At 41.6% G+C, this 19,741-nt stretch overlaps 1 protein-coding gene across 1 annotated transcript in view; it reads left to right on the plus strand.

The window, feature by feature from the left end:
• Positions 1-19,741, plus strand: part of LOC128640317 (alpha-2-macroglobulin) — a gene marked incomplete in the record, with an annotated part of 664,962 nt that overhangs the window by 503,768 nt on the left and 141,453 nt on the right. Inside the window, 3 exon segments of the mRNA XM_053692808.1 lie at positions 3,686-3,842; positions 16,546-16,620; positions 16,752-16,914. Of these exon segments, the coding sequence (XP_053548783.1) occupies positions 3,686-3,842; positions 16,546-16,620; positions 16,752-16,914 (395 nt within the window).

Raw genomic sequence — 19,741 nt, forward strand, 5'->3', positions numbered from 1 at the left:
GTCTTCCTGTGCTCACTCTCTTCCCTCACTCACTGTGTGTCTTCCTGTGCTCACTCTCTTTCCTCACTCACTGTGTGTCTTCCAGTGCTCACTCTCTCTTCCCTCACTCACTGTGTGTCTTCCTGTTCTAACTCTCTTCCCTCACTCACTGTGTGTCTTCCTGTGCCCACTCTCTCTTTCCTTACTCACTGTGTGTCTTCCTGTTCTCACTCTCTTCCCTCACTCACTGTGTGTCTTCCTGTTCTAACTCTCTTCCCTCACTCACTGTGTGTCTTCCTGTGCTCACTCTCTTCCCTCACTCACTGTGTCTTCCTGTGCTCACTCTCTTCCCTCACTCACTGTGTGTCTTCCTGTGCTCACTCTCTTCCCTCACTCACCGAGTGTCTTCCTGTGCTCACTCTCTTCCCTCACTCACTGTGTGTCTTCCTGTGCTAACTCTCTCTTCCCTCACTCACTGTGTGTCTTCCTGTGCTCACTCTCTCTTCCCTCACTCACTGTGTGTCTTCCTGTGCTCACTCTCTTACCTCACTCACTGTGTCTCTTCCTTTGCTCACTATCTTCCCTCACTCACAGTGTGTCTTCATGTGTTCACTCTCTTCCCTCATGCACTGTGTGTCTTCCTGTGCTCACTCTCTTCCCTCACTCACTGTGTGTCTTCCTGTGCTCACTCTCTTCACTCACTCACTGTGTGTCTTCCTGTGCTCACTCTCTTCTCTCACTCACTGTGTGTCTTCCTGTGCTCACTCTCTTCCCTCACACACTGTGTGTCTTCTTGTGCTCACTCTCTTCCCTCACTCACTGTGTGTCTTCCTGTGCTCACTCTCTTCACTCACTCACTGTGTGTCTTCCTGTGCTCACTCTCTTCTCTCACTCATAGTGTGTCTTCCTGTGTTCACTCTCTTCCCTCACGCACTGTGTGTCTTCCTGTGCTCAATCTCTTCCCTCACTCACTGTGTGTCTTCCTGTGCTCACTCTCTTCACTCACTCACTGTGTGTCTTCCTGTGCTCACTCTCTTCACTCACTCACTGTGTCTCTTCATGTGCTCACTCTCTTCCCTCACTCACTGTGTCTCTTCATGTGCTCACTCTCTTCCCTCACTCACTGTGTGTCTCCCTTTGCTCACTCTTTTCCCTCACTCACTGTGTGTCTTCCTGTGCTCACTCTCTTCCCTCACTCACTGTGTCTCTTCCTGTGCTCACTCTCTTCCCTCACTCACTGTGTGTCTTCCTGTGCTCACTCTCTTCCCTCACTCACCGAGTGTCTTCCTGTGCTCACTCTCTTCCCTCACTTACTGTGTGTCTTCCTGTGCTAACTCTCTCTTCCCTCACTCACTGTGTGTCTTCCTGTGCTCACTCTCTCTTCCCTCACTCACTGTGTGTCTTCCTGTGCTCACTCTCTTACCTCACTCACTGTGTCTCTTCCTTTGCTCACTATCTTCCCTCACTCACAGTGTGTCTTCATGTGTTCACTCTCTTCCCTCATGCACTGTGTGTCTTCCTGTGCTCACTCTCTTCCCTCACTCACTGTGTGTCTTCCTGTGCTCACTCTCTTCACTCACTCACTGTGTGTCTTCCTGTGCTCACTCTCTTCTCTCACTCACTGTGTGTCTTCCTGTGCTCACTCTCTTCCCTCACTCACTGTGTGTCTTCCTGTGCTCACTCTCTTCACTCACTCACTGTGTGTCTTCCTGTGCTCACTCTCTTCTCTCACTCATAGTGTGTCTTCCTGTGTTCACTCTCTTCCCTCACGCACTGTGTGTCTTCCTGTGCTCAATCTCTTCCCTCACTCACTGTGTGTCTTCCTGTGCTCACTCTCTTCACTCACTCACTGTGTGTCTTCCTGTGCTCACTCTCTTCACTCACTCACTGTGTCTCTTCATGTGCTCACTCTCTTCCCTCACTCACTGTGTCTCTTCATGTGCTCACTCTCTTCCCTCACTCACTGTGTGTCTTCATGTGCTCACTCTCTTCCCTCACTCACTGTGTGTCTTCCTTTGCTCACTCTCTTCCCTCACTCACTGTGTGTCTTCCTTTGCTCACTCTCTTCCCTCACTCACTGTGTGTCTTCCTGTGCTCGCTCTCTTCTCTCACTCACTGTGTGTCTTCCTGTGCTCACTCCCTCTTCCCTCACTCACTGTGTGTCTTCCTGTGCTCACTCTCTTACCTCACTCACTGTGTGTCTTCCTTTGCTCACTATCTTCCCTCACTCACTGCGTGTCTTCCTGTGCTCACTCTCTTCCCTCACTCACTGTGTGTCTTCCTGTGCTCACTCTCTTCCCTCACTCACTCACTTCCCTCTTTCCTTACTCACTGTGTGTCTGTCTTCCTTTGCTCACTCTCTTCCCTCACTCACTATGTGTCTTCCTTTGCTCACTCTCTTCCCTCACTCACTGTGTGTCTTCCTTTGTTCACTCTCTTCCCTTACTCACTGTGTCTCTTCCTGTGCTCACTCTCTTCCCTCACTCACTGTGTGTCTTCCAGTGCTCACTCTCTCTTCCCTCACTCTCTGTGTGTCTTCCTGTACTCACTCTCTCTTTCCTTACTCACTGTGTGTCTTACTGTGCTCACTCTCTTACCTCACTCACTGTGCGTCTTCCTGTGCTCACTCTCTTCTCTCACTCACTGTGTGTCTTCCTGTGCTCACTCTCTTCTCTCACTCAATGTGTGCCTTCCTCTGCTCACTCTCTTCCCTCACTCACTGTGTGTCTTCCTGTGCTCACTCTCTTCTCTCACTTACTGTGTGTCTTCCTGTGCTCACTCTCTCTTCCCTCACTCACTGTGTGTCTTCCTGTGCTCACTCTCTTACCTCACTCACTGTGTGTCTTCCTTTGCTCACTATCTTCCCTAACTCACTCTGTGTCTTCCTGTGCTCACTCTCTTCCCTCACTCACTGTGTGTCTTCCTGTGCTTACTCTCTTCTCTCACTCACTGTGTGTCTTCATGTGCTCACTCTCTTCCCTCACTCACTCACTTCCTTCTTTCCTTACTCACTGTGTGTCTGTCTTCCTTTGCTCACTCTCTTCCCTCACTCACTATGTGTCTTCCTTTGCTCACTCTCTTCCCTCACTCACTGTGTGTCTTCCTTTGTTCACTCTCTTCCCTCACTCACTGTGTCTCTTCCTGTGCTCACTCACTGTGTGTCTTCCTGTGCTCACTCTCTTCCCTCACTCACTGTGTGTCTTCCTTTGCTCACTCTCTTCTCTCACTCACTGTGTGCCTTCCTGTGCTCACTCTCTCTTCCCTCACTCACAGTGTGTCTTCCTGTGCTCACTCTCTTCTCTCACTCACTGTGTGTCTTCCTGTGCTCACTCTCTTCCCTCACTCACTGTGTGTCTTCCTGTGCTCACTCTCTCTTCTCTCACTCACTGTGTGTCTTCCTGTGCTCACTCTCTTTCCTCACTCACTGTGTGTCTTCCTGTGCTCACTCTCTTCCCTCACTCACTGTGTCTCTTCCTGTGCTCATTATCTTCCCTCACTCACTGTGTCTCTTACTGTGCTCACTCTCTTCCCTCACTCACTGTGTGTCTTCCTGTGCTCACTCTCTCTTCCCTCACTCACTCATTGTCTGTCTCCCTGTGCTCACTCTCTCTTCCCTTACTCACTCACTCACTCACTCACTGTGTGTCTACCTGTGCTCATTCTCTCTTCCCTCACTCACTGTGTGTCTCACCTTCTCTTCCTCTAGGTTAAGTGCTTTTGTACTGAAGTCGTTTAGCAAAGCCCGACCCTACATCTTTATTGATGAGACTCACCTGAACCAAACCTACAGTTGGCTGCATAAAAATAGCCAGGAAAATGGCTGCTTTAGGAGTGTAGGACGACTCTTCAACAACGCTATGAAGGTATACGCACCTCAGGGCGCAGTAATTAAATGGGCTACATTCACTTTTAGGAATATCGGGTAACTGTCCAAGATTCACTAGAAGAGGGACGGTGAAGCAATGAGATGTGTTTCCAAGATGGCACTCAATACAAATTTACTTGGTTTCATTGACTAAAACTGTAGTACTTGTATTTATTTTGTGAATCTGTGATGCAAGCTTTGTTTATATCCGTTATAGATTTCTAAGAAAATATAATACACACAATTACTGTGGGCACTTGAGTGAATTACTTTTAGAAAATTAGCACCAAATTGAGCACACATTCCCCAATAGAGCCGCCACCTACGCACTATAGTGAGATATAAAGTAACCATTTGATAACCTATCTGTGTTCACAGACAAAGGGGCATCCAATGAGATGCAAAAGTCATAAAGGCCCAACAAGACGCCAAGCACTGTATGTAATGGGTAGTTGTGCATCCCAGCAGATTTGTACAAAGCCATGATGCAGTCACAAACCTTACGTTCTATGTCACATGTGCCAGTGAGATTTACTAAAGGAAGCCAGTGAGATACACATGTCAGGAATGTCCCCTAAAGGTTTGGTAAATATACGCAGTGCATCTTGCAGGGAAGGTCTAGTGGTGAGATGGGCTTGGTATGGCCAAATAAACCCAGTGAAAGTGTTGTGTTTAATGTGTATGCGCTTGTAATAGCCAAACCCACAATACCCTAAACTTTTGTTTGAATGAACCCTCTGCAGTATATCAGTTTGTGTTTGTAGCACTCACTGTCTAAGATTACTGTGAGCTGCTCAGATCACAGGGTTACCTGCCCTGGTTGGTTAAATCCCTTCACAGCCCAGACATGGGCCGGTAGTCACAAACATTGTCATGTGCACACGATGACTACTAAACTAATTGTAATCTATAGATATTTAGGTCACACTTAAAAATCTGTAAAGATATAAAGTTATTATAATTATTTTATTGACTTTACATTTTCCCAACTCAGTTACACTAATACATAGTGTCATTATGTCACACCAATACAGTGTGTCATTTTGTCACGCTAATACATAGTGTCACTGTGTCACACCAATACAGTGTGTCATTTTGTCACGCTAATACATAGTGTCACTGTGTCACACCAATACAGTGTGTCATTTTGTCACGCTAATACATAGTGTCACTGTGTCACACCAATACAGTGTGTCATTTTGTCACGCTAATACATAGTGTCACTGTGTCACACCAATACAGTGTGTCATTTTGTCACGCTAATACATAGTTTCACTCCAATACAGTGTGTCATGTTGTCACTTTTGCTAATCCAGTGTCACACCAATACTGTGTCATTTTGTCACTTTTGCTAATCCAGTGTCACACCAATACTGTGTCATTTTGTCACTTACGCTAATGCAGTGTGTCATTTTTTGTCACTTTTGCTAATTTAGTGTGTCACACCAATGCAGTATGTTATTTTGTCACTTTTGCTAATGCAGTGTGTCACACTAATGAAGTATGTTATTTTGTCACTTTTGCTAATGCAGTATGTTATTTTGTCACTTACGCTAATGCAGTGTCACCCCAATACAGTATGTCATTTTGTCACTTTGAATAATGCAGTGTCACACTAATACAGTATGACATTTTGTCACTTTTGATAATCAAAACAACAGGGTAGGTATAAGATACAACGCTCAAATCTCAAATGCTGTTCCCAAAAGGTAAGTGTACCTCCTAACATCAAACCAAAATAGAAAAAGAACAAGGGGATATGGGAACGCGCTGTAAAAAACAGCATATGAGAGGTAAATAACTATATAAGGAATGTGGATAACACAAGAGTATAATAAAAAAGTTTATATTTGTTTATAATTGTATTACAATAAGCGATGCCGGCATCTGATACAAAGTAAAATAGTACAATTAAAATAGGATGAGAATCAACATAAAATATAAAACATCAGTGTGTAGTGCTGTAAGTAACTATAAAAATAAATATAGCTGCAAGCAGCAATAGAGGTGGCCAGCGCATTATTTTTGCAATGCCATATAAGTAGTTATGTCACAAAATAAAGCTATACAACAACTGTTTACAGTTCTAACATAAGCATTGGGAAAAAAAAAGAGTAGAAATGTATATAAAGTTCACATAAGGATATATAGATTCTTCCTTGGAATCTTCAGTCTTCTGATCTCTCTTGTTTCATTCTCATAGAAAGGAAACAAAAATGTGCCGCATAGCGTAACTCTGTAACCGTATCCAGTGCAGAATATTTGTATACAAATGGTTACTCACATGGGTTGGAGCTATAACCAAGCTCAGGTGAATGCGCACACCCACTTTATACTGTTGGGTAAACAGTTGCTTTCACAGGATATTTGAATAAAAGAATTTATTAAAATACAAATATAAAAAGCGTCACAAGAACTGCAAAAACACAATATAATAGGACTAGGCAATACAATTTCAGTTATTGCTCCAAATGAGCTAAACACAGTGCCAGAGTTAGTGGAAAGGAATGCAGAAACTTAACCACAAAACCTCCCACTTAATGTCCAGCATATGTTGCTCTCCCTTTAGGTGGCAGGTACTTGAATAGACGCAATGGAAAGATATATCCTTCCATTGCATCTATTCTATTATATGGTGTATTTGCAGTTCTTGTGACGCTTTTTATATTTGTATTTTAATAAATTCTTTTATTTTGCATTTCTATTTGTTTTGTGATGCTATGGTATTTGTTATCATAAGCATTTGGAAAAAAACACATTTTCGAAATGTTTGCATTTTTTAAAATGGCTGCCACAACATATGACCTATACTTTCAACATGAACAAATGTAACTCTAGGTGACAATATATGGTTATATAGCAAATTTCACAGTTTTAACATAAGCGGTTGGAAAGAAAACACAGTTTCAAAATTTTTGCGTAAACCAATATGGCTGCCACAGCTTGTGACTAATTCCTTCAACATGAACAACTGTGACTCTAGGTCACAATATAAGACTGTGCAGCAAATTTCACAGTTCTTACTTAAGCGGTTGCAGAGAAAATAGACTTTCAAAATTTTCGAGTAAACCAAGATGGCTGCCCGATCGTAAGATATACAGCCTCCATATTACGCACAATAGTGCTCACTATAGATGTCAATAAACATGGCAAAAATAAAGCATTTTTGTAAAACGGTTTTTGTTTTATTATTAATTTAAATATATCGTTAAGCAATTTTGAACAATTCAAAATGGCTGCCAAACCACATGACGTATCAACTTCTCTTAAACAAATCTGAATGTTAGTCATAAGATAACTCTACAAACCAAGTTTCACGTCTGTCTAATAAGCGGTTTCGGAGAAGAAGATTTTTATAGTTTTTAAAAATGGCGCATACAAAACAAAATGGCCGCCAAGCTATGCAATGTATGGCTTTCAAATTGCACATACTAATGCTCACTATAGACCTCTACAATTTGCAGAAGTTTCATGAAAATTTGCAAATGTTTTATTTCACGAAGGCGACTGCGCAATGCGAATTTTAACTGGAATATTGTCTTTAAGGGTTATGACTATGTGTAATCATGTGTCTATTACACTGTAATATTGTTAAATATTGTAAAACTAATGTATAAAGTGCAAAATTACGCAATTAAATGGCGATAAAAAGGTTAATGTCTCACAGCAGCCATGTTGATTATGGAAAAATCGCAGTTTGAACAAACTTGGCAGAGGACCTTGCAAGGAGCATATGTGCAAAATTGCGCGTCATTGCACTAAGCGGTTTAGGAGAAGAAGATGTTTGAATATTTTTGCAAAATGCAAGATGGCTGCCACATCATGTGACCAAGGCACTTCTCTTGAGCAATAGCAATTTCAGGTCATAGTAGCACTAAGCACAGCGAGTTTCAAAGTTGTAACATAAGCAGTTCCAGAGCTAAAGATTTTTAAGCGTTTGTCAAAATTTGTCGCAAAAAGCAATATGGCTGCCAGAGCATGTGACCTATGAGTTCAATTTTGCATGAGATGTAGCACAGCAATAGGCTGTACCAGCATACCTGATTTTAAGAGCTTTGCAAAAACAGTTAAGCAGTTATGGGCAATTGAATACAAAGCTTGGCGGAATAAAAAGAATAATAATAATAATAATAATAATAATAATAATCCGAACAATAACAATAGGTTGTCCTGCAACTTTGTTGCTGGCCACCTAATAATATGTTGCAAAGTAACACAATGTTAGAATATAAACAGAGTCAATGTTACCGTCCTTTCACAATCAGGCCAGTGATTAGAGTGTCTGATCCAGCTGTTTATATGAATGCAGGTATGACTTGGGTGATTCCCTCTGCGTTGTTTTTAAAACAGCGAAAAACTTGCAAGAATCTTCTGGCTTGTATCCAATGACTGTGAGTTAAATTTCAAAGACACATTCACAGCCGTATTTGCGGGATGTCCCGTGCTGTGGACCGGTTCCGGTCAGGAGGTCAGAGTGCAGGAGGTAATGATAAGCAACGACAGACTTCGTTTCTTTGAAGTAAAAATGAATCAGACTGCTTTTAACAAATGTGGGTCATGGGTGGGAATTACGCATATAGAGTCAATTCATATATTAAATAGGCTCAATGCACCGCACCTACCGCATATGTAAGTCAAGCAGTTGTATTGCAAGTAAAGTTTGTAACAGTGTCCATATTATTCAGATTCCAGTGCTGGACAGAAGAAAGTAGCTCACGGGTATGATGGTATTTCCAAGAAAAAACAACTCTGTGAATTAGAGTTGGTCTCAACCACCTTACCTACTACTTAATTTCACAAGTTATGAGCAAATTTCTACGCGTTTCAGCCTAGTCAGGCCTTTATCAAGATGCTCATTATGGTCTTTCATGAATTTAAATACACTGTGGTTCTCTGTGATTGGATCAGAGAGGGTCATGTGATTAGATGAGAGAAAGTCATGTGATTAGATGAGAGAAAGTCATATGACTGGGTTTTACCATGATTTTTCACAGTTTAACCCCTTAACGACTGAGGACGTGCAGGGTACGTCCTCAGAAAAAAGGCAGTTAATGCCTGAGAACGTACCCTGCACGTCCTCAGTGTGGAAAGCAGCTGGAAGCGATCCTGCTCGCTTCCAGCTGCTTTCCGGTTATTGCAGTGATGCCTCGATATGGAGGCATCCTGCAATAACCTTTTTAAGTCATCCGGTGCAGAGAGAGCCACTCTGTGGCCCTCTCTGCACCGGAGATCGGTTGCTCCATGTGTTGGTGGGTGGGAGCCGGACCGGGAGGCGGGTGGCGGCCATCGATGGCCCTGTGGATGTGAAGGGGGGCGGGATCGTGGGCGGGGGTGGCTGGGGGCGCGCACGGGCGCACGCACGTGCACGGGAGGGTGGGGGCGGGCGTGTGCACGGGGAGGGAGCGGGTGGGAACCGCTACACTGCAGAAAATGGGGAAATAAAAAATATATAATAAATGAAAATTAAAACAATCAGCAAGGTGGTGGGGGTTTGTCTGTGGGGGGTGGGGGGGGGGGGGAGCTACACTACAGAAAAAACAAAAAAAACAAAAAAAAAAGCACTTTTTATTGTAAACTGGGTACTGGCAGACAGCTGCCAGTACCCAAGATGGCCCCCAATAAGGCAGAGGGGAGGGTTAGAGAGCGGTTTTAGGGGGGATCAGGGAGGTTGGGGGCTAAGGGGGGGATCCTACACAGTAGCATATGTAAATATGCTAAAAAAAAATTCATTTTTTTTTTAAAACCCTTTTATTTTAGTACTGGCAGACTTTCTGCCAGTACTTAAGATGGCGGGGACAATTGTGGGGTGGGGGAGGGAAGGGAGCTGTTTGGGAGGGATCAGGGGGTGGGATGTGTCAGATGGGAGGCTGATCTCTACACTAAAGCTAAAATTAACCCTGCAAGCTCACTACAAACTCCCTAATTAACCCTTTCACTGCTAGCCATAATACACGTGTGAGGCGCAACAGGATTTACTGGCCTTCTAATTACCAGAAAGCAACGCCAAAGTCATATATGTCTGCTATTTCTGAACAAAGGGGATCCCAGACAAGCATTTACAACCATTTGTGCCATAATTGCACAAGCTGTTTGTAAATGATTTCAGTGAGAAACCTAAAATTGTAAAAAATTTTACGTTTTTTTTAATTTGATCGCATTTGGCGGTGAAATGGTGGCATGAAATATACCAAAATGTGCCTAGATCAATACTTGGGGTTGTCTACTACACTACACTAAAGCTAAAATTAACCCTACAAGCTCCCTAAAAGCTCCCTAATTAACCCCTTAACTGCTGGGCATGATACACTTGTGGTGCGCAGTGGCATTTAGCGGCCTTCTAATTACCAAAAAGCAACGCCAAAGCCATATATGTGTGCTATTTCTGAGCAAAGGGGATCCCAGAGAAGAATTTACAACCATTTATGCCATAATTGCACAAGCTGTTTGTAAATGATTTCAGTGAGAAACCTAAAGTTTGTGAAAAAATTTGTGAAAAAGTGAACAATTTTTTGTATTTGATCACATTTGGCGGTGAAATGGTGGTATGAAATATACCAAAATTGGCCTAGATCAATACTTTGGGATGTCTACTAAATAAAAATATATATACATGTCAGTGGATATTCAGAGATTCCTGAAAGATATCAGTGTTCTAATGTAACTAGCGCTAATTTTGGAAAAAAATGGTTTGGAAATAGCAAAGTGCTACTTGTATTTATGGCCCTATAACTTACAAAAAAAGCAAAGAACATGTAAACATTGGGTATTTCTAAACTCAGGACAAAATTTAGAAACTATTTAGCATGGGTGTTTTTTGGTGGTTTTAGATATGTAACAGATTTTGGGGGTCAAAGTTAGAAAAAGTGTGTTTTTTTCCATTTTTCCTCATATTTTATCATTTTTTTTATAGTAAATTATAAGATATGATAAAAATAATGGTATCTTTAGAAAGTCCATTTAATGGCGAGAAAAACGGTATATAATATATGTGGGTACAGTAAATGAGTAAGAGGAAAATTACAGCTAAACACAAACACCGCAAAAATGTAAAAATAGCCTTGGTCCCAAACGGACAGAAAATGGAAAAGTGCTCTGGTCACTAAGGGGTTAATCAACATTCGTTATATGTTTATAAATACCTCAACATTTTGTTCTATTTTGATGAATGTTAGAACTAATGAGGATTGGAGTAAAAGCATTTAGATTGTGCAGTAGATCTATATACCAGAGATAATACAAAAAATTGTACATGAAATATTTCCATGAAAGATTATGGAAAAATATGAAAAAATATATATATATATATATAAAAAACCACTAGCAGTACGTATTTGCAACAAAAAAACTTTTTTAGTGGTGATTAAGTCGTGAGTATGGTTAACTCTAAAAAATATTGAAGTGAAATACTATAGAAATATGATAATATCAAAAACACATCCTTATTTGGAAGACATATCTTTTTTTGAGAAACATATCCTTTTTTGAAAGACATATCTTTTTTTGAAAGACATATCTTTTTTTGAAAAACTTATCTTTTTTTGAAAAACTTATCTTTTAACCCCTTAATGACCAAGGACGTGCAGGGTACGTCCTCAGAAAAAAGGCAGTTAACGCCTGAGAACATACCCTGCACGTCCTCGGTGTGGAAAGCAGCTGGAAGCGATCCTGCTCGCTTCCAGCTGCTTTCCGGTTATTGCAGTGATGCCTCGATATGGAGGCATCCTGCAATAACCTTAGATGGCCATCCGATGCAGAGAGAGCCACTCTGTGGCCCTCTCTGCACCGGACATCGATGGCCGGTATCGTTGGTGGGTGGGAGCCGGTGTGGGAGGTGGGTGGCGGCCATCGATGGCCCTGGTCATATGGAGGGGGGCGGGATCGTGGGCGTGGAAGTCCGGGCGCGCGCACGTGCACGAGGGGGCGCGCCGGGGCGCGCGCCGGGGCAGGGACCGGGTGGGGACCGGGTGGGGACCGCTGCACTACAGAAAAAAATGTGTCCCAAAATAAAAGTGGGACCAATAATTTTAAAAAAAAAAACCTTAGGCGTTATTTAGGTGGTGGGGGTTGGTCCGTGGGGGGGGGAAGCTACACTACAGAAAAAATAAAAAAAAAATTAAAAAAATAAACATTTAATTCTGCAAACTGGGTACTGGCAGACAGCTGCCAGTACCCAAGATGGCCCCCAATAAGGCAGAGGGGGAGGCTTAGAGAGCTGTTTTGGGGGGGATCAGGGAGGTTGGGGGCTAAGGGGGGATCCTAAACACAGCATATGTAAATATGCTCTTTTTTTTTTTCTTTAAAAAAAAAAAAAATCTTTTATTTTAGTACTGGCAGACTTTCTGCCAGTACTTAAGATGGCGGGGACAATAGTGGGGTGGGGGAGGGAAGGGAGCTGTTTGGGAGGGATCAGGGGGTGGGATGTGTCAGGTGGGAGGCTGAACTCTACACTAAAGCTAAAATTAACCCTGCAAGCTCCCTACACACTACCTAATTAACCCCTTCACTGCTAGCCATAATACACGTGTGATGCGCAGCAGCATTTAGCGACTTTCTAATTACCAAAAAGCAACGCCAAAGTCATATATGTCTGCTATTTCTGAACAAAGGGCATCCCAGAGAAGCATTTACAACCATTTGTGCCATAATTGCACAAGCTGTTTGTAAATAATTTCAGTGAGAAACCTAAAATTGTGAAAAAATTAACGTTTTTTTTAATTTGATCGCATTTGGCGGTGAAATGGTGGCATGAAATATACCAAAATGGGCCTAGATCAATACTTGGGGTTGTCTACTACACTACACTAAAGCTAAAATTAACCCTAGAAGCTCCCTACATGCTCCCTAATTAACCCCTTCACTGCTGGGCATAATACACGTATTTTGCGCAGGGGCATTTAGCAGCCTTCTAATTACCAAAAAGCAAAGCCAAAGCCATATATGTCTGCTATTTCTGAACAAAGGGGATCCCAGAGAAGCATTTACAACCATTTATGCTATAATTGCATAAGTTGTTTGTAAATAATTTCAGTGAGAAACCTAAAGTTTGTGAAAATATTTGTGAAAAAGTGAACAATTTTTTTTATTTGATCGCATTTGGCGGTGAAATGGTGGCATGAAATATACCAAAATGGGCCTAGATCAATACTTTGGGATGTCTTCTAAAAAAATATATATACATGTCAATGGATATTCAGGGATTCCTGAAAGATATTAGTGTTCCAATGTAACTAGCGCTAATTTTGAAAAAAAGTGCTTTGGAAATAGCAAAGTGCTACTTGTATTTATGGCCCTATAACTTGCAAAAAAAGCAAAGAACATGTAAACATTGGGTATTTCTAAACTCAGGACAAAATTTAGAAACTATTTAGCATGGGTGTTTTTTGGTGGTTGTAGATGTGTAGCAGATTTTGGGGGTCAAAGTTAGAAAAAATGTGTTTTTTTCCATTTTTTCCTCATATTTTATAATGTTTTTTATAGTAAATTATAAGATATGATGAAAATTATGGTATCTTTTGAAAGTCAATTTAATGGCGAGAAAAACGGTATATAATATGTGTGGGTACAGTAAATGAGTAAGAGGAAAATTACAGCTAAACACAAACACCGCAACAATGTAAAAATAGCCTTGGTCCCAAATGGACAGAAAATGGAAAAGTGCTGCGGCCATTAAGGGGTTAATTTGCTCATAACTTGTGAAATTAAGTAGTAGGTAAGGTGGTTGAGACCAACTCTAATTCACAGAGAAATACCATCATACCCGTGAGCTACTTTCTTCTGTCCAGCACTGGAATCTGAATAATATGGACGCTGTTACAAACTTTACTTGCAATACAACTGCTTGACTTACATATGCGGTAGGTGCGGTGCATTGAGCCTCTTTAATATATGAATTGACTCTATATGCGTAATTCCCACCCATGACCCACATTTGTTAAAAGCAGTCTGATTCATTTTTACTTCAAAGAAACGAAGTCTGTCGTTGCTTATCATTACTCCTGCACTCTGACCTCCTGACCGGAACCGGTCCACAGCACGGGACATCCCGCAAATACGGCTGTGAATGTGTCTTTGAAATTTAACTCACAGTCATTGGATACAAGCCAGAAGATTCTTGCAAGTTTTTCGCTGTTTTAAAAACAACGCAGAGGGAATCACCCAAGTCATACCTGCATTCATATAAACAGCTGGATCAGACACTCTAATCACTGGCCTGATTGTGAAAGGACGGTAACATTGACTCTGTTTATATTCTAACATTGTGTTACTTTGCAACATATTATTATTTTTATAGTTACTTACAGCACTACACACTGATGTTTTATATTTTATGTTGATTCTCATCCTATTTGAATTGTACTATTTTACTTTGTAACAGATGCCGGCATCGCTTATTGTAATACAAATATAAACTTTTTTATTATACTCTTGTGTAATCCACATTCCTTATATAGTTCTTTACCTCTCATATGCTGTTTTGTACAGCGCGTTCCCATATCCCCTTGTTCTTTGTCAGTTTTGATAATGCAGTGTCACACCAATACAGTATGTTATTTTGTCAGTTTTGATAATGCAGTGTCACACCAATACAGTATGTCATTTTGTCACTTTTGATAATGCAGTGTCACACCAATACAGTATGTCATTTTGTCACTTTTGATAATGCAGTGTCACACCAATGCAGTATGTCATTTTGTCACTTTTGATAATGCAGTGTCACACCAATGCAGTATGTCATTTTGTCACTTTTACTAATGCAATGTGTCACACCAATACAGTATGTCATTTTGTCACTTTTGATAATGCAGTGTCACATCAATACTGTGTCATTTTGTCACTTTTACTAATGCAATGTGTCACACCAATACAGTATGTCATTTTGTCACTTTTGATAATGCAGTGTCACACCAATACAGTATGACATTTTGTTACTTTTGCTAATGCAGTGTCACACCAATACAGTATGACATTTTGTTACTTTTGCTAATGCAGTGTCACACCAATACAGTATGACATTTTGTTACTTTTGATAATGCAGTGTCACACCAATACAGTATGTTATTTTGTCACTTTTGATAATGCAGTGTCACATCAATACTGTGTCATTTTGTCACTTTTACTAATGCAATGTGTCACACCAATACAGTATGTCATTTTGTCACTTTTGATAATGCAGTGTCACACCAATACAGTATGACATTTTGTTACTTTTGCTAATGCAGTGTCACACCAATACAGTATGACATTTTGTTACTTTTGCTAATGCAGTGTCACACCAATGCAGTATGTCATTTTGTCACTTTTGATAATGCAGTGTCACACCAATACAGTATGACATTTTGTTACTTTTGCTAATGCAGTGTCACACCAATACAGTATGACATTTTGTTACTTTTGCTAATGCAGTGTAACACCAATGCAGTATGTCATTTTGTCACTTTTGATAATGCAGTGTCACATCAATACTGTGTCATTTTGTCACTTTTACTAATGCAATGTGTCACATCAATACTGTGTCATTTTGTCACTTTTGATAATGCAGTGTCACACCAATACAGTATGTTATTTTGTCACTTTTGATAATGCAGTGTCACACCAATACAGTATGACATTTTGTTACTTTTGATAATGCAGTGTCACATCAATACTGTGTCATTTTGTCACTTTTGATAATGCAGTGTCACACCAATACAGTATGTTATTTTGTCACTTTTGATAATGCAGTGTCACACCAATACAGTATGACATTTTGTTACTTTTGATAATGCAGTGTCACATCAATACTGTGTCATTTTGTCACTTTTGATAATGCAGTGTCACACCAATACAGTATGTTATTTTGTCACTTTTGATAATGCAGTGTGTCACACCAATACTGTGTGTCATTTTGTCACTTTTACTAATGCAGTGTGTCACACCAATACTGTGTGTCATTTTGTCACTTTTGATAATGCAGTGTCACACCAATACAGTATGTTATTTTGTCACTTTTGATAATGCAGTGTCACACCAATACAGTATGACATTTTGTTACTTTTGATAATGCAGTGTCACATCAATACTGTGTCATTTTGTCACTTTTGATAATGCAGTGTCACACCAATACAGTATGTTATTTTGTCACTTTTGATAATGCAGTGTGTCACACCAATACTGTGTGTCATTTTGTCACTTTTACTAATGCAGTGTGTCACACCAATACTGTGTGTCATTTTGTTACTTTTGCTAATGCAGTGTAACACCAATGCAGTATGTCATTTTGTCACTTTTGATAATGCAGTGTCACATCAATACTGTGTCATTTTGTCACTTTTACTAATGCAATGTGTCACACCAATACTGTGTGTCATTTTGTCACTTTTGATAATGCAGTGTCACACCAATACAGTATGTTATTTTGTCACTTTTGATAATGCAGTGTCACACCAATACAGTATGACATGTTGTTACTTTTGATAATGCAGTGTCACATCAATACTGTGTCATTTTGTCACTTTTGATAATGCAGTGTCACACCAATACAGTATGTTATTTTGTCACTTTTGATAATGCAGTGTGTCACACCAATACTGTGTGTCATTTTGTCACTTTTACTAATGCAGTGTGTCACACCAATACTGTGTGTCATTTTGTCACTTTTGATAATGCAGTGTCACTGTAGTAACAATAAATCATTTAGTCATTGTTATTTTTGTCTGTTGCAGGGAGGAGTGGACGATGAGGTGTCTCTCTCTGCGTATGTGACTATAGCTCTGATAGAGTCCGGTGTATCCCTGGAGGTGAGTAACACAACTTGTGGGTGAGACAGGCAGCAGTGAGTACACACTGTGTGAGGGGAGTGCGTGTGTGACACAGGAACCCAGTGTGTGAGCACAGTAAAAAGCAAATTGTACTGACTGTTTATCTGCAGGATCCGGTGGTACAGAAGGCTGTGTCCTGCCTGAGGAAGGCTGCTCTGGGAGTGAACAACGTGTACACACAAGCGCTGCTGACTTACACCTTCACTCTGTGCGGGGAGACAGATCTCAGACAGGCACTGCTAGACAAGCTGCAGGAGAAGGCAGTGCGAAGGGGTGAGATGTGTGTTTGTGTCTTATGTTTGTGTGCAGAGAACAGCGATTAACCCCCTACTGCTAGCAGTACACAGAGAGCAGTGATTAACCCCCTACTGCTAGCAGTACACAGAGAGCAGTGATTAACCCCCTACTGCTAGCAGTACACAGAGAGCAGTGATTAACCCCCTACTGCTAGCAGTACACAGAGAGCAGTGATTAACCCCCTACTGCTAGCAGTACACAGAGAGCAGTGATTAACCCCCTACTGCTAGCAGTACACAGAAAGCAGTGATTAACCCCCTACTGCTAGCAGTACACAGAGAGCAGTGAATAACCCCCTACTGCCAGAGACAGATTTCAGACAGGCACTGCTAGACAAGCTGCAGGAGAAAGCAGTGAGAATGGGTGAGATATGTGTTTGTGTCTTATGTTTGTGTGCTTGTTAGATACATTTAGAGCAGTGATTAACGCTCTATTGCCAGTAGTACACAGAGAGCTGTAATTAACCCCTTACTGCCAGTAGTACACAGAGAGCTGTGATTAACCCCTTACTGCCAGTAGTACACAGAGAGCTGTGATTAACGTCCTATTGCCAGTAGTACACAGAGAGCTGTGATTAACCCCTTACTGCCAGTAGTACACAGAAAGCTGTGATTAACGTCCTATTGCCAGTAGTACACAGAGAGCTGTGATTACCCTCCTATTGCCAGTAGTACACAGAGAGCTGGGATTAACCCCCTATTGCCAGTAGTACACAGAGAGCAGTGATTAACCCCTTACTGCCAGTAGTACACAGAGAGCTGTGATTAACCCCTTACTGCCAGTAGTACACAGAGAGCTGTGATTAACCCCTTACTGCCAGTAGTACACAGAGAGCTGTGATTAACGTCCTATTGCCAGTAGTACACAGAGAGCTGTGATTAACCCCTTACTGCCAGTAGTACACAGAGAGCTGTGATTAACGTCCTATTGCCAGTAGTACACAGAGAGCTGTGATTAACCCCCTATTGCCAGTAGTACACAGAGAGCTGTGATTAACCCCCTATTGCCAGTAGTACACAGAGAGCAGTGATTAACCGCTTACTGCCAGTAGTACACAGAGAGCTGTGATTAACCCCTTACTGCCAGTAGTACACAGAGAGCTGTGATTAACCCCTTACTGCCAGTAGTACACAGAGAGCTGTGATTAGCGTCCTATTGCCAGTAGTACACAGAGAGCTGTGATTAACCCCTTACTGCCAGTAGTACACAGAGAACAGTGATTAACTCCCTACTGCCAGTAGTAAACAGAGAGCCACGATTAACCCCCTACTGCCAGTAGTGCACAGAGAGCTGTGATTAACCCCCTACTGCCAGTAGTACACAGAGAGCTGCAATTAACTCCCTACTGCCAGTAGTACACAGAGAGCTGTGATTAACCCCCTACTGCCAATAGTACACAGAGAGCAACAATTAACCCCCTACTGTCAATAGTACACAAAAAGAAGTGATTAACTCCCTACTGCCAGTAGTACACAGAGAGCAAAAATTAACCCCCTACTGCCAGTACTACACAGAGAGCAATGATTAACCCCCTACTGCCAGTAGTGCACAGAGAGCAACAATTAACCCCCTACTGCCAGTAGTACACAGAGAGCTGCGATTAACTCCCTACTGCCAGTAGTACACAGAGAGAAGTGATTAACCCCTTACTGCCAGTAGTGCACAGAGAGCAGCGATTAACCCCCTACTGCCAGTAGTACACAGAGAGCTGGGATTAACCCCTACTGCCAGTAGTACACAGAGAGAAGTGATTAACCCCTTACTGCCAGTAGTGCACAGAGAGCAGTGATTAACCCCCTACTGCCAGTAGTACACAGAGAGATGTGATTAACCCCTACTGCCAGTAGTACACAGAGAGCTGCGATTAACCCCTACTGCCAGTAGTACACAGAGCTGCGATTAACCCTCTACTGCCAGTAGTACACAGAGAGCTGCGATTAACCCCTACTGCCAGTAGTACACAGAGAGAAGTGATTAACCCCTTACTGCCAGTAGTGCACATAGAGCAGCGATTAACCCCCTACTGCCAGTAGTACACAGAGAGATGTGATTAACCCCCTACTGCCAGAACTACATATAGAGAAATGATTAACCCCTACTGCCAGTAGTACATACAGATAAGAAATTTCCCCCCTACGGCAGTGATTATCCTCCTTGTGTCAGTTGCATACAGAGCAGTGATTAACCCTGCCAGAAACCTATACACAGTATTGATTAACCCCATACTGCCAGAATCACCAAGGACCCTCAATCTCTGAAGAAGCTCATGTAAGCATGTGCAGAACACCCCTGATTGATATGGCGAGACTTCCTAGTCTAACACACCTGTGTTTAACCTGTGAATAACATAAAAGAATGAAGCATTCAGCTGATGAGCACTTTGCTTGTTTTCTCTATTTCACTTAGCACTGATTAACTCTCAACTGCCAGAGAGTAAACAAGAGAAGTTTTTATTTCCCCATTGCAGTAACATAAATAGCAAAGATAAAGCCCCAGCTGACAGAAACATACCAAGAAGAGCAGTGATTAACCTCCCACTTCAATAAGAATAGAGAAAGCACTGATTAACTGCCCGCTGCCAAAAGCAAACCTCTAGCAGAAGAGGACAATAATAAACCTCCTTATGACTGTACATATCACTGGCTAAGCCCTTCCGGTAATATACAAAATAGTAATTACTTCTTTCTTACCCTAAATAACTCATTTGCAGCAGAGCTGACTCCATACCAGATATATTATCCCTGAAGAGCACCGATCAACTCATTTAACACAGAGCAATGATTAACCATTTTCTGCCAGAAAT

Source organism: Bombina bombina, chromosome 9 (assembly GCF_027579735.1).
Source record: "Bombina bombina isolate aBomBom1 chromosome 9, aBomBom1.pri, whole genome shotgun sequence".
Lineage (NCBI taxonomy): Eukaryota > Metazoa > Chordata > Amphibia > Anura > Bombinatoridae > Bombina > Bombina bombina.